Source organism: Planococcus citri, chromosome 1 (assembly GCF_950023065.1).
Source record: "Planococcus citri chromosome 1, ihPlaCitr1.1, whole genome shotgun sequence".
Classification (NCBI taxonomy): Eukaryota; Metazoa; Arthropoda; class Insecta; order Hemiptera; family Pseudococcidae; genus Planococcus; species Planococcus citri.
The window spans coordinates 2173648-2188275 of record NC_088677.1 but is presented as its reverse complement, the minus strand read 5'-3'; the positions used below and the strand labels follow the sequence as shown (position 1 = coordinate 2188275).

General features: G+C 34.2%; 2 protein-coding genes and 1 long non-coding RNA gene across 3 annotated transcripts; 1 reads left to right on the top strand and 2 right to left on the bottom strand.

The window, feature by feature from the left end:
* Positions 1-3536: 3536 nt before the first annotated feature.
* LOC135844528 (uncharacterized) lies at positions 3537-4371 on the bottom strand. The gene is made up of 2 exons (XM_065362755.1): positions 4267-4371; positions 3537-4154 (listed from the first exon to the last, which is right to left on the bottom strand). Exon 2 carries the CDS (start codon positions 4136-4138, stop codon positions 3671-3673), a length of 468 nt encoding a protein of 155 aa, XP_065218827.1. The 5' UTR covers positions 4139-4154; positions 4267-4371; the 3' UTR covers positions 3537-3670.
* Positions 4372-7473: 3102 nt separating this feature from the next.
* Positions 7474-8469, bottom strand: LOC135844505 (uncharacterized). Its single transcript, XM_065362728.1, has 3 exons — positions 8321-8469; positions 8084-8230; positions 7474-8005 (listed from the first exon to the last, which is right to left on the bottom strand). The coding sequence occupies exons 1-3, from the start codon at positions 8351-8353 to the stop codon at positions 7760-7762; spliced, it is 426 nt and encodes a 141-aa protein (XP_065218800.1). The 5' UTR covers positions 8354-8469; the 3' UTR covers positions 7474-7759.
* Positions 8470-13351: 4882 nt separating this feature from the next.
* On the top strand, positions 13352-14170 carry LOC135844515 (uncharacterized). The gene is made up of 2 exons (XR_010558552.1): positions 13352-13500; positions 13570-14170. It is a non-coding gene; the product is annotated as an uncharacterized LOC135844515 (long non-coding RNA).
* The last annotated feature ends 458 nt before the right edge of the window (positions 14171-14628 follow it).

Below are 14628 nucleotides of genomic sequence, written 5' to 3'. Positions count from 1 at the left end.
ACATTTTTACTTGGTGAACAAACATCAGGTATTTTAGTAATGAAATTTGACATTGTTTTCGGTTGCTTATTTTGAAGATGTTTCTTCAGGTTTTTTTTTCAATTTTTATCCTGTCCCCTGTCGTATGAACTAATAGGCAGGTTTTATCAAAACGATGTATTCGCCAATATGTACAGTTTGTTGTACACTATTCAACTGTCTCAGTGCAAACTTATGGTCTAACTTGATACTAAGTAAATTATTAAACAGTATAAGAACGTCATGTGTCCTACTTCCGAGACAAATTTTTTCTTAAAGGGGGAGTTCTAAGGAACATTTTTAGCCCTTGTACTAAAAAAAAAAGTGGCTCTACTTACAAAATGGCGGCCATTTTGATTGACAGGTCAGCCGAAATCACAAATTTTGCGTTCCAACATAGGACTTGAACAAAATTTTTCAAACTGTAGAAAAGTAGATCGAAAGATCAAGCAAAAATTTATCACCTGTCAAAATTTCGAGTGCTACAGTGCGTTTTTCGATTTTTGATGAATTTTTGAAAATCAAATTTTGGCCAAAAATGAGGGGGAAAAAATCAAAATTTTACCAAATTGATCAAGAATGCTGAAATTTGGGATATATCCTATTTTCGACATGCCAAATCGATTGGAAACGGTTTCAAACCGTTTTGAGCAGTTCTGGAGCCTCCAGTAGATTTTTGGAACTTGAAATTCCCACAAAATTTCATCAAATGGAGTTGGATAGCCAAAATTTATTCTACAAACTAATTTCAATGCGCTACGAAGTCAACTGCAGAGGGATTTCAAGTCATTTTGGAGCCTCCGGCGATTTTTTGATAATTACTTGAGTCTCTAGTAGATTTTTGAAACATGAAATTTCCTCAAAATTTCATCAAACGGAGATGGAAAGTCGAAATTCCTTCTGCAAACTAATTTCAATATGCTACAAAGTCGACTGCTGGTGGATTTTAAGTCGTTTCAGAGCCTCCAGCGACTTTTTGAACAGTCGTATCAGTCGTATGGCGTTTTTTGGGAACTTGACATTTCCAAAAAGTAGCTGGCAGCTTCAAAACCCTATGAAACCACCACATAGCCGACTTCATATCGTATTGAAGTTAGTTTGCGAAGTAAATTACAGCTTGCCAACTCCATTTGGTAAAATGTTGCGGGACTTTCAAGTTTCAAAAATCTACTAGAGGCTTCAGTAATTTTCAAAAAGTCGCTGGAGGCTCCAAATTGACTTGAACTCACCTGAAGTCGTCTTCAGAGGGTGTTAAAATTGGAGTGTAGAGTAAATTTCAGCTTTCCATATCCATTTGATGAAATTTTGTAAAAATTTAAAATTTCAAAAATCTGCTGAAAGCTCCAGAACGGCTGACCGGTCAATCAGAATGGCCACCATTTTGGAAGTAGGGCCACTTTTTTTTTGAGTACAAGGGCTAAAAATGTTCCTTAGAACTCCCCCTTCAAGAAAAAATTTGTCCCGGAGGATCGACAGGGGGGTGCAACAGATCCTTAAGCGGACTCTCCTTATTTTCCCTGTTGAATTTATGGAAGTTTCAAAAATGGATTTTTTTGGTTTAAAGAGGAGATAAAAATCAACCCGAGCAAAGCGAGGGCAAAAGCATTTAAAAATTCGTATTTCGAAAGGTGAAAAAATGATGTTTTTAAAAAAATTGTTCACCTTTTTAGCTCAAAATTTTAGAATTTGAATGACTTGTTTTTAAAAAATTTCAAATTTGAAAATGAAAAGCAAATAGACTCAGAGCAGGGTGAGAGCGATAGCTAATTTCGAGAAGTAGAAAAATACTTACTTAACGTTGTTTGAGATGAAAAGTGTGTTTTTTGTGGTTACAACATTTCTTGAAATTTGAATACTTACCTAATAGATTTTTATAAAAATTTGATCTAAATTTGAAAAAAAAACCACGGAGGCCCAAGTGAAGTGAGCGCAGAATATTTCAAAAATTTGTATCTTAAGAGGTAAAAAACAATGTTTTTTGATGTGACTGATGAGTTTATTTTTTTCACCACACAATTTTGGGATTTGAATGTACTAAAATTGAAAATTTGAATTTTTAAAGAAAGAAAACTGGCCTGAGCGAAGCGAGGGCAAAAGCTTGCAAAATTTTTTTTAGAGAAAGTGAAAATATCATCTTTTTTGGTTTAAACATGGCTGCGGGGTCCCTTGGGGTCTCGGGGCCCCTGGCGATCGCCAGGTAACATCATAGGCCAGTCCCCCTCCCTCTGGTGACTGTGTACTTTTTACTGAAACGCTTATTAATTCTGTCGTTTTCTTTCTTACAAATAAAATGTCCCGGTAAACACATAGTAGGTGATACGCCAGCGAATAGAAGGCGATCATCCTATTGGCAGCCGGCGTTGAAATAGAACGCGATTCGAAGGCGAAAATCGCAATGATGTTTTGTTTTGGTTTTTTCCTAGTTTTTACTTTTTTCTACCACATTAGAATTAGAAAGTATTCTTTACACTGATATTCTTATGGTATCACCAAAAAGCCTTTCAAAACCCTTAACATTGGAAAAAGTTGCATTTTGGTAGGCATCACGGTTATCGAGTAATCCACTGCTGAAATTGATGATATTTCAAGTTCACTGAAAACTTTGACACCCCCTAGTATAGCCTTTAAAAAAGGGCTAGAGGGCTGCGATTTGCGCCATTAATCATCCCTTCAGAAGGTCTTTCCACAGGAAAAATTTCAAAAAAATCGCCGACCCCTCCTACCATTTCTGGGTCGAATTTACGATTTTTAGTTTAGAAAATAGTGAAAAATCAAAATATGTCCAAACTAACCTAGAAAGCTGAAAGGTACGCATCTTTTTTTTGATCCAACAAATCGATGAAAACCGTTTCGAACTATTTCGAGCGGTTCTGGAGCCTCCAGTCTTATTTTCGATATTCCAGCTTTTGAAGAAACGCTCTAAAACCTGCCCAACTTATTTATAGGTATTCATATTTTATAGCTCGTATAAAATTACACAATTGATGCTTGTCAGTGACTTCTATGACCGATCACACACCATTTTTCTAAAATCGATTTCTGATGATTCGAAATCATATGCTCCTGCAGAAATTTCATAATTTGGCTGGAGAGGCTCCAGAATGATTTGAAACCATCTCGTACTTAAATTCATTCTCGGTGCATGTCTTTTTTGTTGTGATTTTAGTTGTGATTTAGAAAAAAAAATCGATTATTTTTCAATTAAATGATTGAACTGTCTTAAAATAAAGATTATGTTTTCTAATGCATCGGTGCGTTGAATTCTGCAGCTGAACTAAGTATGCAAAGAGCTTTGCTCAAACCTTCAAAATCTGGCTGTTTTGGGAGAAATTGCGAATATACGAAAATTACGAGGCCCACATCTTCAGCTTTTTGTAGAATTGTTGAAGAAATCTCGTCAAAATGAAATTTGAATAAAAAGTCAAAGGACTTCACTTCATCTTTGGTTCAAATGAGTATAAAATAACTCTCGAGAAAAAATAATAACTTCAATAAATAATTCGAGAAATAGGTACAGCTACTTTTTAATCACATTTATTTCGAATAAAAATTATACTAATACCTACAATTATACAGTTTCGTCTATTTTAATAGTTTATTCAATAAGTAAGTACTTAAGTAATTCAAAACGAGACATTCGCATCAAAAAAATTTACGCATACCTACCACTCTTGCCCCATTTTACATTGGATGCATTAGCGTTTCTTTTAGACCTGTCACGAGTGTCACGCCTTACGATATTTCCAAACCCATCGTATCCTTCAAACGGAATTTCTTGAAACGAATTCGAATTCCCTTGGAACGGATCTTCTTGAAACTGATATCCTTGATACTGATATCCTTGAAACTGATTTCCTTGGGATGAATTTCCTTGATGCGGATTTCCTTGATATTGATATTTTTTGGGTGGCACCAATTCAACGTCTTTTGTGAGGATACCTGGAGTAGATTCTACTTCTCCGAAATCAAGGTCGGGATCGTCGAATTGCAAGTTCGCGCAAGGATCTGTTACTATCGGTGCCGGTTTAGGACGAGGAGGATATAAATCCCTTTCCTTGACGATACATCTGCACTTCATCACTTGTTGATAGCATCTTTCGTCGGGTCGGTCGTAGTTCATTCCGATTTGCTGGATTCTGTAATGACAAAAATTTCAAGTGTTTAATATCGTTTTATACTTACAATTTGCTCGACGAGTTGGAGAATTAATCTGTTATAATTTTCATAATAATAATGCATTAGGTATACCATTTTGAAAAAAATTGTCGATTGATATGCACTGGTATTTTTTTTCAAATTTGAAATTACAGTTGAACTGTCCGTTTGTAAATCAGAATACTGAATGATTTTTTTTCTCTCGTGGCTGTCGTATTTATAGTATCGAATGCGGCGATATTATTGTTCAATGTTTTGTTTTAAAATTTGAAATATTTATGTTGTTACAGCCTATCTCGTTTTGTTTTGGTCATTTCAAAAAGATGATTTTTTGCGTTTGCGTCTTAAATTATTTGAGATTTGAATCAATCGATAAAATTGATTATGAAGTTAGGTCAATATGCTTATAATTCGAAATTATGTTTGGAAAAAACAAAAAGAAAAAATAAAACTCGATGTTGAATATTATTGACTTTGGATGTATTGTAAACATTTTTGCCGGCGAAAATGAATTTAGGTATAAACATTTTTTGGATGGATCAGTTCATTTTTTCAATCTACATATTTCATTCATGCTCAATTGTTCAAAGTAGGGTTTTTAGGGATGGAGAGAAAGTTGAAATCGAATGTTGAATTTTTTTGGAACATTAAATTTCAATTAAATCAAATACTTGTCTTAAATTTTTTGAAAGAGTAGCGGATAACCGGGTGGAATGGGCTCGGTTGAAGGAGACTTTCGCTCGACAGGGGGCTTGGCATCGGAGATATAACATTTGTACATGTAATTGAATGGTGCTATTCAAGAAGGTCCTATCGACCGATAGGACCTTTTTGAGGAGTTCATGAAATTTGAATCTCTGACATTTTCTGCACACAATGGTGCAAACCGCAGCTCACCATGTGGTGTTTTTCACAAACAGCAGCCATATGAATTTGGTGAGGACGGCTCACCACAGTGACTTGGATGGCAAAAAAAAGGGTGCATGGGGTTTTACAACAAAACTCAAGAGTTGGAAGTAGTGATTTCGTAGTAATTTTCAACGAGGAATTCGAATCCGATGTCCTTTTTTTTGCCCGACCCCTTGGGAGAGGGGAGTGGGGTGCGACGGAAATCAAATTTTCTAAAAATGACAAAAATCGAGTGATTCTGAATTTAATTTTTTCCTCAAGAGTTGGTGTTTTAACCTTGTAAATTACGTACCTAACAAGTTGTCTGAACTATTTCATGTTTTTGGTGGGTTTGAGAAGGAATAAAATCGATTTTTAGGTGGAATAACCGCAAGAAGGTCTTGTCGTTTCAAGAAGGTCCTATCAAGGTCTCTTTTGTAAAGCGCTCCCATGGAAATATTGGTGGTGGAAAAAAAAATTACTACGCAGGAAATAAATAGTGGAAAGATGCTTCTGTTCAACAAAAAAAAACGGAGCTCGCTATATCATTGTAAACCAAAATAGCAAAACACTGAAATATAAAAATGTGTTTTTCTCAAAACCAGTTTTTTGGCGATAGGACCTTCTTCAATAGCACCATTCAATTGTTTATCTGTATATTGTGTGCCAATAAAAAAAGTTTTTTGATTTTGATTTTTGATTTGATTTTGATCATTTGTGGGATGAAGGAAATCGTGCCAATTATTTGCAATTCCTCGTTCATCTCAATTAGGTATACGCATGCGCTACCCAAGTACATTTTTCAATTTTTGTACAATTTTTGAAAATTTGTGAGATTTAAGAATTGAGTGTAGGTAGGTGAGAAATTTTGTTGTTTTTTTTTCAACACATTGAAAATCCTAATTAAATGGAATAAAAATTCAGAATCTTCCATTTCTGTAGAAAATCATTCGTAACTTCCCCTACCCTCTTCGTTATCTTGTTATTCGATTCCTTGATTTGATTCATACTACTTTCAAGCCAATTAAGACGAGCACAGCTATTCCCAAAAAAGTCCATATTTTCAATAGATGCAATGGAATTTTTGCAGAACATGTAGGTAATTAACAAAGCAATCGCATGTATGATCGACATCCAGTTGGATTTAAAATACAAGTCAACTGTTGTGCAAAAACCGATTTTTCAGATTTATATTTCAAGATTTGATACCTACTTACTTAACCTACTCTTTCTGTAAATTTCAGCCATATTGAAAAATTCTGTAAAAGAATAAACTTCAACAGTCGAAAATTTGGTTCGAAGAAGTTCGCATGACATGACATATCAATAAGTACCACTTTAGCTTAATTCGAGTTGACAAATTATCAATTCTGGCTGTAGATATTCCGAATTTTTAGAAAGTTTTTCAAGTAAAAGATCTCATCTAGGTACCCGGTATGTAGATAATTGCTAACGATTTTCAAAAAACATAAAAAATGTCTAAAAAGTTGAAAAACATTATAAAATTTTAATTGCCTAATAAATTCAGTTCTTTGAAACGTCAGTCACCTTAAAGGAAATGCTGTGTATGCCCATGAAAAAAAATCATCATTGTGCGTTACCGATAAGACTTCTGGGATGCCCTGAAATGGAAAATTTGAATCTGGGTGCAGTAAAAGTCAAAAAGTGAACCACGGAAGATCCACAAAGCTAACCGATGTTCAATCACGACTCAACGAACCCTTTCGAGCATTTCTGAACCTTGAACGGCATTGCCTTTAAGGTGATGAAATAGTAATTTCATATCTTGAGTTTCCTGGAAGAAATTTTTGCTGTTCTAGTGAAAATTGTGAACATTTTTTGTTAATTTTCTCGGATTTTTTTTTTTTTTTTAAATTGACTTTTTCAAAAAAAAAATCTAAACGAACTTGAAAAAAATGTAAGCATTGTAAAGCGGTAAAAAAAATCCCATGAGGAAGGGGGATTTTGTGTAGGTATAACATTGTGCAAATTAATTTAGACATTTAAAAAAAAATGAAAAGAATTTCATTTTTTTTTTTTAAATTTTCTGATTCATTAATGCAAGTATCATTGAGTATTTTCTAAAACTGGTCATTCTAGAAAAAATCGCTAGGTACCTATCTTTTAGCATATTTTTCAGATTATCGGATAAAGTAGGGGGTAATCTTGACGGAGTTAGGCAAGGCCAAGAGGTATGGCCTCTCTGCATTTGAACTGGGTCACCAATGCATTATATTTTACGAGTATTCCCTTCCCAACTACTTGCTGGTGTGAATATTCTGAATCAAACGATGAAAATAATGAAATTCCTGCATATTTTTTTTTTAATTTTATTTTCTTTTGAACATTTTGAAATCGATTCTTTGATGAAATGCTGAACATCCTCACTTCATATTACTAATTAGTAATATAATAATAATCGTGTATTTTTTTTAACAATATTTTATTTGCGTTAATTTTTTGCTTTATCGATTGGAGTACAGTGTTCATCTTAATTTTAATTTTATATTAGTGTACTTTATATATATATATATAAAAAACAGCCATTTGAATAAAGTTGTGTAGTGTGTACCTACTACCTACTGATGCAGCAATATTTTATCCTTATTGACGACGGCGACCCATCCACCCATATAAAAATTTAGGTATCGAGGATGACTCTGGGTACACATGTACTGGGCCTTTGAGTTGATACGGATCACTGTCCAGAGGACCTCCACGATTTCCGTATACTAGCTGGATCACCATTCAGTTGATATGGCGCATTTCCGTGTATTGGTCCATTGGGTTGGTATTCCACACTACTCGAAGAAGGGCCGGAGTTAGTGTAAATTTGACCCTGTTCGCTTCTACCCAAAGGACTGCTTTGATTTATTATAACTTGTTCATCTTCTACGGACTGATTTGGCGGTTTATTTGAGTACGGGCTACTTCGAGGCATTGCCTGTGAATAGAAAATTCTGTTAAAATTGTAACGTATCAATGATCGATACATCTAACAATAAGTTCTCTGTTATCATACCTGATAAGTTTCAGCTGGTGGAGCTTGAGCTCTAATCGGATAATATGCTTGCGGTGGCGCCGAATATCCAGCATGTACAGGTTTTTCAACAGAGAAACAACTAGGCCTACTACATTTTCTTATTTCTTTTTTGGTGACTCGTTTTGGCTGTAACCATCACAACAATATTTTGTGACCATGAATCTTGCAAAATTATAATAAGAGATTGAAATAAATTTATATAAGTCGACTACTTACTCTGATTGTTAGCACCCAGTTATCGCAATCCATTTTTTACAATTTTAAGTTTTCACAATTGATCTGTATGATTCGTTAATGCCACGATTAATGACCCACTTTCTTTGGGAGACTCCTTTTTTAAAGGATTCTGGATCTACGAGTTTGGAAAATATTACTCTGTACGATTATTTTCCTTTCAATATGTAAGTGTTGTGATTTTCAAAATAAACAGCATGTTTTGGAAAAACATCCGAAATAAATAAACACTCTCTCTAGTTTATATTTTGGAATCATTGGCTCGGAATTATGTAAACATTTATATTGTGCGTAGAAGTCAAGTTGAAATACGTTACGTACACAATGGCAAATTTTCCCTGCCAACACCATACCGAGAAGTATTGAATCAATTTTCTTTCAGCTAGCGTCCGATTATAACCGCATCAATTCTCAAAATCAAAATCGAAATGATTAATAGTTCAGTGGCAAACTGTAAGTAAGCGGCAAATTATGATAAAGCTTTGAAATTTGGTATGATGAACAAGGACACCAAAAGAAAATTTTTAAGCCCGGGAGGCAATCGCCAAGTCCCATAGGAGGGGAATGGGGGTGATTTGGGGGGAGGGTTCAACCCCCCTTTTTTCCAAATGGGGCTAACGGGGCGATATTGGTGTCAATTCCATATGATTGAACCCCGCTGAGTTCGAAAATATCATTACTTTCAAAATCTGAGGAAGAGGCATGCCTCAAATTTGAGATTTTCTGAGTAAAGTTTTTGCATTTTTCTCAAAAATACCCCAAAATTACAGTTTTTTAACCCTAGACGACACGCTGACCTTCCATCGACATTTTTATGGTCATTTTCGGATTCTACAGGTCAATTACAATGCGAATCGACCATCAATACTTTCGCATACCTCTACCGTGGGTGTACAGAGGGGTCTGAAGGGGTTAAAAATTGACGTTTTTCGGCATTTTCTCGCAAAAATCGGGGTTTTTGAGCTGTGCACCGGATACAATTAGCGGGAGAAGGTTCTAATGTCGATTTTCGAATACTACAAAGCAAATACCATCGAATAAGACTCGGAGGCACTTTTTACACCCCTCCTGGGAGGTAGTAGAGGGGGTCAAATTTGACCCTTATCTTGCTTATGTTGAATCAATTTTAGAAATGTAATCAACGTAAGTGTACATTTTTTTACTACCGAGGTAATGATGTTTGTATCAATGTTTTTTGTACTGTAGAACCTAAATTTGCAATCATTTTTTCGATTCCAAGGGGAGGGGGTGAGACCATATAGGGGAGTAGGTCTACATTTCACAAAAAATCGACATGTATATCAAAATGTAGGTTTTCAAGGACGCTTATTTCAGAAATGCTATCAATTTTTCATTTTGGTTGAAGCTAAGGGGATGATACTGCATTCAAGGGGTGGGGGATGAAATTTTTCACAAAAAATTGACATTTATATCGACATTTGGGTTTTCAAGGACGCTTATTAAGAAATGCTATCAGTTTTTCATTTTGGTCGATCCCAAAGGGATGATACAGCATTCGAGAGGTGGGGGATGAAATTTTGCAAAAAAAATCGCCATGTACAAAAATCTTTTTCTTTCACTTACGTTTTGTGTTCCGGCTCAGAGAAGTGAGAGTCTGAATAAATAATTCGACATAATTTTGTTCAAATATTTCCGATTATTCGTGGTATTTATGTGAGTGGCTAGTTAACAGATGAAGATTTTTTAGAATGAAAATTGTGGCATAAAAAATTTGTGCATCTTGAGTATGATTTTACTAGGGGGGTTGAACCCTCCCCCCAAATCACCCCCATTCCCCTCCTATGGGACTTGGCGATTGCCTCCCGGGCTTAAAAATTTTCTTTTGGTGTCCTTGTTCATCATACCAAATTTCAAAGCTTTATCATAATTTGCCGCTTATCGCCCAAAATATACATTTTGCCACTGAACTATAAGTATTTGTGGTGAATTTAAGAGAATTTAATGATGAGAGTGAACTATTTTTTGCTGAGAATTTTTTTCAAAACATAAATATTATTTTGAATCAGAAAAAAATTGTATGTGTTTATTCAAAAATTTTTAATAATTATTGATTCTTCATTTTTCTATTCACTTATTTGTTGCGTACTCTGAATTATGACACTGTAATTTTTTATAGGTATTTTTGTAAATTAATGCTAATCCTCCAATATTTTACAATTTTTTTGGCTTGATTTTTTTTCTGGAGTAGAGTAATTATCTTGATTAGTTTTGAGTAAAATGAAATTTCATCGCAATTTTTGCAATGTTTAGCATATAGTTTCACCAATTTTAAACTAAGGTTATGCGCATGCATAATTTTTATGGAATTTTGAAAAAAAACATTTTTTCCATTGTCTTGCCAAAATGTTGCCATTTCTGTAGGATTACTTCACAAAATGTCTTATCGTGGTCAGCTTTTTTTAATTTATGCTCATTTGTTCCTTTTAGTACAATTTTCGCAGCAATGGCGTAGCCAGGAGAGGGTGATGGGGGCCATTGTCCTCATGCGAGCAAACATTTGAAATAAAACATGCAAAAATGGACGTTACTTCGTTTTTTGGAGACATTTTTTGAAAAATGTTCGCTCTCTTCATTTTTATAACATCCTCATTCAATAAAATATCTATACATCACGAAAGGTTTTCAAAAAATTATCTCTAATTTCAATTTTTCATGCCTAAAAATCTGATTCATCCCTCTTCTTGCGAAAATCCTGGCTACGCCATTCTTTGTTATCGCAAGTACTTTGTTTTCAATGATTTTTATGCTACCTAGTGCCAGATAGGTTATTTTAGACGGAGAGCTGGGAAGCCATTCGTATCGCACCTGTGGAGTAATAAGGTTACATCTCAAAAAAGTGAAATTTTACAGGAGAGTGATTTTCTTTTTTTTTTTTTGGAACTTGTTTCATTATTTTTATCAACTTAGAATTAATTGTGAGGAATGAACAGCACCTCATTTTAAAGATCTGGTATCCTACCTTCATTTAGCAAAAGAACTCTTTGAAAAATAAAATTAAAGAGGAAATATTTCAATGTTTGGAATACATTTTGAGTTATAACCTTTCATTAAAATTGATCCGGAGGCGATAGGAAGCATCCCAAAAAATTTCATGTTATCAAAGTTGTAAAACATTAATTTTCTAATCGACATAATGTCGTTAGTTTTTTTCTAGAATGCTTAGTTCTTGAGTTTTTCTCAAAAAGCTAAAATTTCAATAGGTAGATATGTGTGCAAATTCATTTTTCTGAAAAGTGATCAATTTAAAAAAATTTTTCCATTGGGTACAAACCAATAAAAAATGCACATCTTGGGACCATTTCTATCTGACAAACATTCAAAACAATCAAAACCGTTTTTTAACACTTTGTAATTTGTATATGAAATTTGCTCAAAAAAGGCAGAGTTTCTTGAGATGTGCCCTTATAACTCCAAACAACTTGCAATGTTGCTGGGATTTTGAGTTAGGCCATTTGCGTTTTTACAAGATCTAGATAATGTACCCAACTCAAAGTGTTATTTTTGGTTGAGAGGGGGGGGAGGGGTCATACAAACCCCAAAAATGCAAAACCATCAAAATCAATTTTTTTTGAGATTTACTCTTATTACTCCCGAGGTGCGATATTAACTGTATGCACAAAATGTCAAATCAAACCATAATTCAATCAATACCTTCAATCGTTTCAATATGATTTATTATTATTTGATTCAAGATGAAAATACACCTTAAAAGGGACTAAAAATATAACTACATATAATCTAAATCATTTCAATATAAAGAAGGGCACTAGCCTAGCCCATACTATACAACTATAACTTGCTTTAATGAATTAGGCTATAACAATCATCTGATGTACCTATATAGATACCATATTTACAGAAAGAGTAGGTTAAGTAGGTAGGTATCAAATCTAGAAATATAAATCTGAAAAATCGGTTTTTGCACAACAGTTGACTTGTATTTTAAATCCAACTGGATGTCGATCCTACATGCGATTGCTTTGTTGATTACCTACATGTTCTGCAAAAATTCCATTGCATCTATTGAAAATATGGACTTTTTTGGGAATAGCTGTGCTCGTCTCAATTGGCTTGAAAGTAGTATGAATCAAATCAAGGAATCGAATGACAAGATAACGAAGAGGGTAGGGGAAGTTACGAATGACTTTCTACAGAAATGGAAGATTCTGAATTTTTATTCCATTTAATTAGGATTTTCAATATCTATGTTGGAAAAAAAACAACAAAATTTCTCACCTACACTCGAATCTTAAATCTCACAAATTTTCAAAAATTGTACAAAAATCGAAAAATGTACTTGGGTAGCGCATGCGTATACCTAATTGAGATGAACGAGGAATTGCAAATAATTGGCACGATTTCCTTCATCCCACAAATGATCAAAATCGAATCAAATCAAATCAAATCAAAAATCAAAATCAAAAAACTTTTTTATTGGCACACAATATATGTACAGATAAACAATTAGATACATGTACAAATGTTTATCTCCGATGCCAAGCCCCCTGTCGAGCAAAAGTCTCCTTCAACCGAGCCCATTCCACCCGGTTATCCGCTACTCTTTCAAAAAATTTAAGACAAGTATTTGATTTCATTGAAATTTAATGTTCCAAAAAAATTCAACATTCGATTTCAACTTTCTCTCCAGGATCCCTAAAAACTCTGCTATATGTAGATTGAAAAAATGAACTGATCCATCCAAAAAATGTTTATACCTAAATTCACTTTCGCCGGCAAAAATGTTTACAATAAATCCAAAGTCAATAATATTCAACATAGAGTTTTATTTTGTCTTTTTGTTTTTTCCAAACATAATTTCGAATTATAAGCATATTGACCTAATTTCATAATCAATTTTATCGATTGATTCAAACCAATCTCAAATAATTTACGACGCAAACGCAAAAAATCATCTTTTTGAAATGACCAAAACAAAACGAGATATTGTAACAACACAAATATTTCAAATTTTAAAACAAAACATTGAACAATAATATCGCCGCATTCGATACTATAAATACGACAGCCACGAGAGAAAAAAAATCATTCAGTATTCTGATTTACAAACGGACAGTTCAACTGTAATTTCAAATTTGAAAACAAATACCAGTGCATATCAATCGACAATTTTTTTAAAAATGGTATAATGCATTATATTATTATGAAAATTATAACAGATTAATTCTCCAACGAAATTTTTGTCATTACAGAATCCAGCAAATCGGAATGAACTACGACCCGACGAAAGATGCTATCAACAAGTGATGAAGTGCAGATGTATCGTCAAGGAAAGGGATTTATATCCTCCTCGTCCTAAACCAACACCGATAGTAACAGATCCTTGCGCGAACTTGCAATTCGACGATCCCGACCTCGATTTCGGAGAAGTAGAATCTACTCCAGGTATCCTCACAAAAGACGTTGAATTGGTGCCACCCAAAAAATATCAATATCAAGGAAATCCGCATCAAGGAAATTCGTCCCAAGGAAATCAGTTTCAAGGATATCAGTATCAAGGATATCAGTTTCAAGAAGATCCCTTCCAAGGGAATTTGTTTCAACAAATTCCGTATGAAGGATACGATGGGTTTGGAAATATCGTAAGGCGTGACACTCGTGACAGGTCTAAAAGAAACGCTAATGCATCCAATGTAAAATGGGGCAAGAGTGGTATGCGTAAATTTTTTTGATGCGAATGTCTCGTTTTGAATTACTTAAGTACTTACTTATTGAATAAACTATTAAAATAGACGAAACTGTATAATTGTAGGTAGTATAATTTTTATTCGAAATAAATGTGATTAAAAGGTACCTAGTATGTATTTCTCGAATTATTTATTGAAGTTATTATTTTTTTTCTCGAGAGTTATGGTGTGTGATCGGTCATAGAAGTCACTGGCAAGCACCAATTGTGCAATTTTATACGAGCTATAAAATTAATACCTATAAATAAGTTGGGCAGGTTTTAGAGCGTTTCTTCAAAAGCTGGAATATCGAAAATAAGACTGAAGCTCCAGAACCGCTCGAAATAGTTCGAAACGGTTTTCATCGATTTGTGGGATCAAAAAAAGATGCGTACCTTTCAGCTTTCTAGGTTAGTTTGGACATATTTTGATTTTTCATCATTTTCAAAACTAAAAATCGTAAATTCGACCCAGAAATGGTAGGTAGGAGGGGTCGGCGATTTTTTTGAAACTTTTCCTGTGGAAAGACCTTCTGAAGGGATGGTTAATGGCGCAAATCGCAGCCCTCTAGCCCTTTTTTAAAGG

What these genes read in the sequence shown, in the direction of transcription:
- LOC135844505 (XM_065362728.1), bottom strand. Translation starts at nt 8,353, where the DNA reads ATGGATTGCGATAACTGGGTGCTAACAATCAGA. An exon ending in ACTGGGTGCTAACAATCAGA is followed by an intron (nt 8,231 to 8,320) that starts GTAAGTAGTCGA and finishes TGATGGTTACAG; the next exon opens with CCAAAACGAGTCACCAAAAA. An exon ending in CACCAGCTGAAACTTATCAG is followed by an intron (nt 8,006 to 8,083) that starts GTATGATAACAG and finishes TTCTATTCACAG; the next exon opens with GCAATGCCTCGAAGTAGCCC.
- LOC135844528 (XM_065362755.1), bottom strand. Translation starts at nt 4,138, where the DNA reads ATGAACTACGACCGACCCGACGAAAGATGCTATCAACAAGTGATGAAG.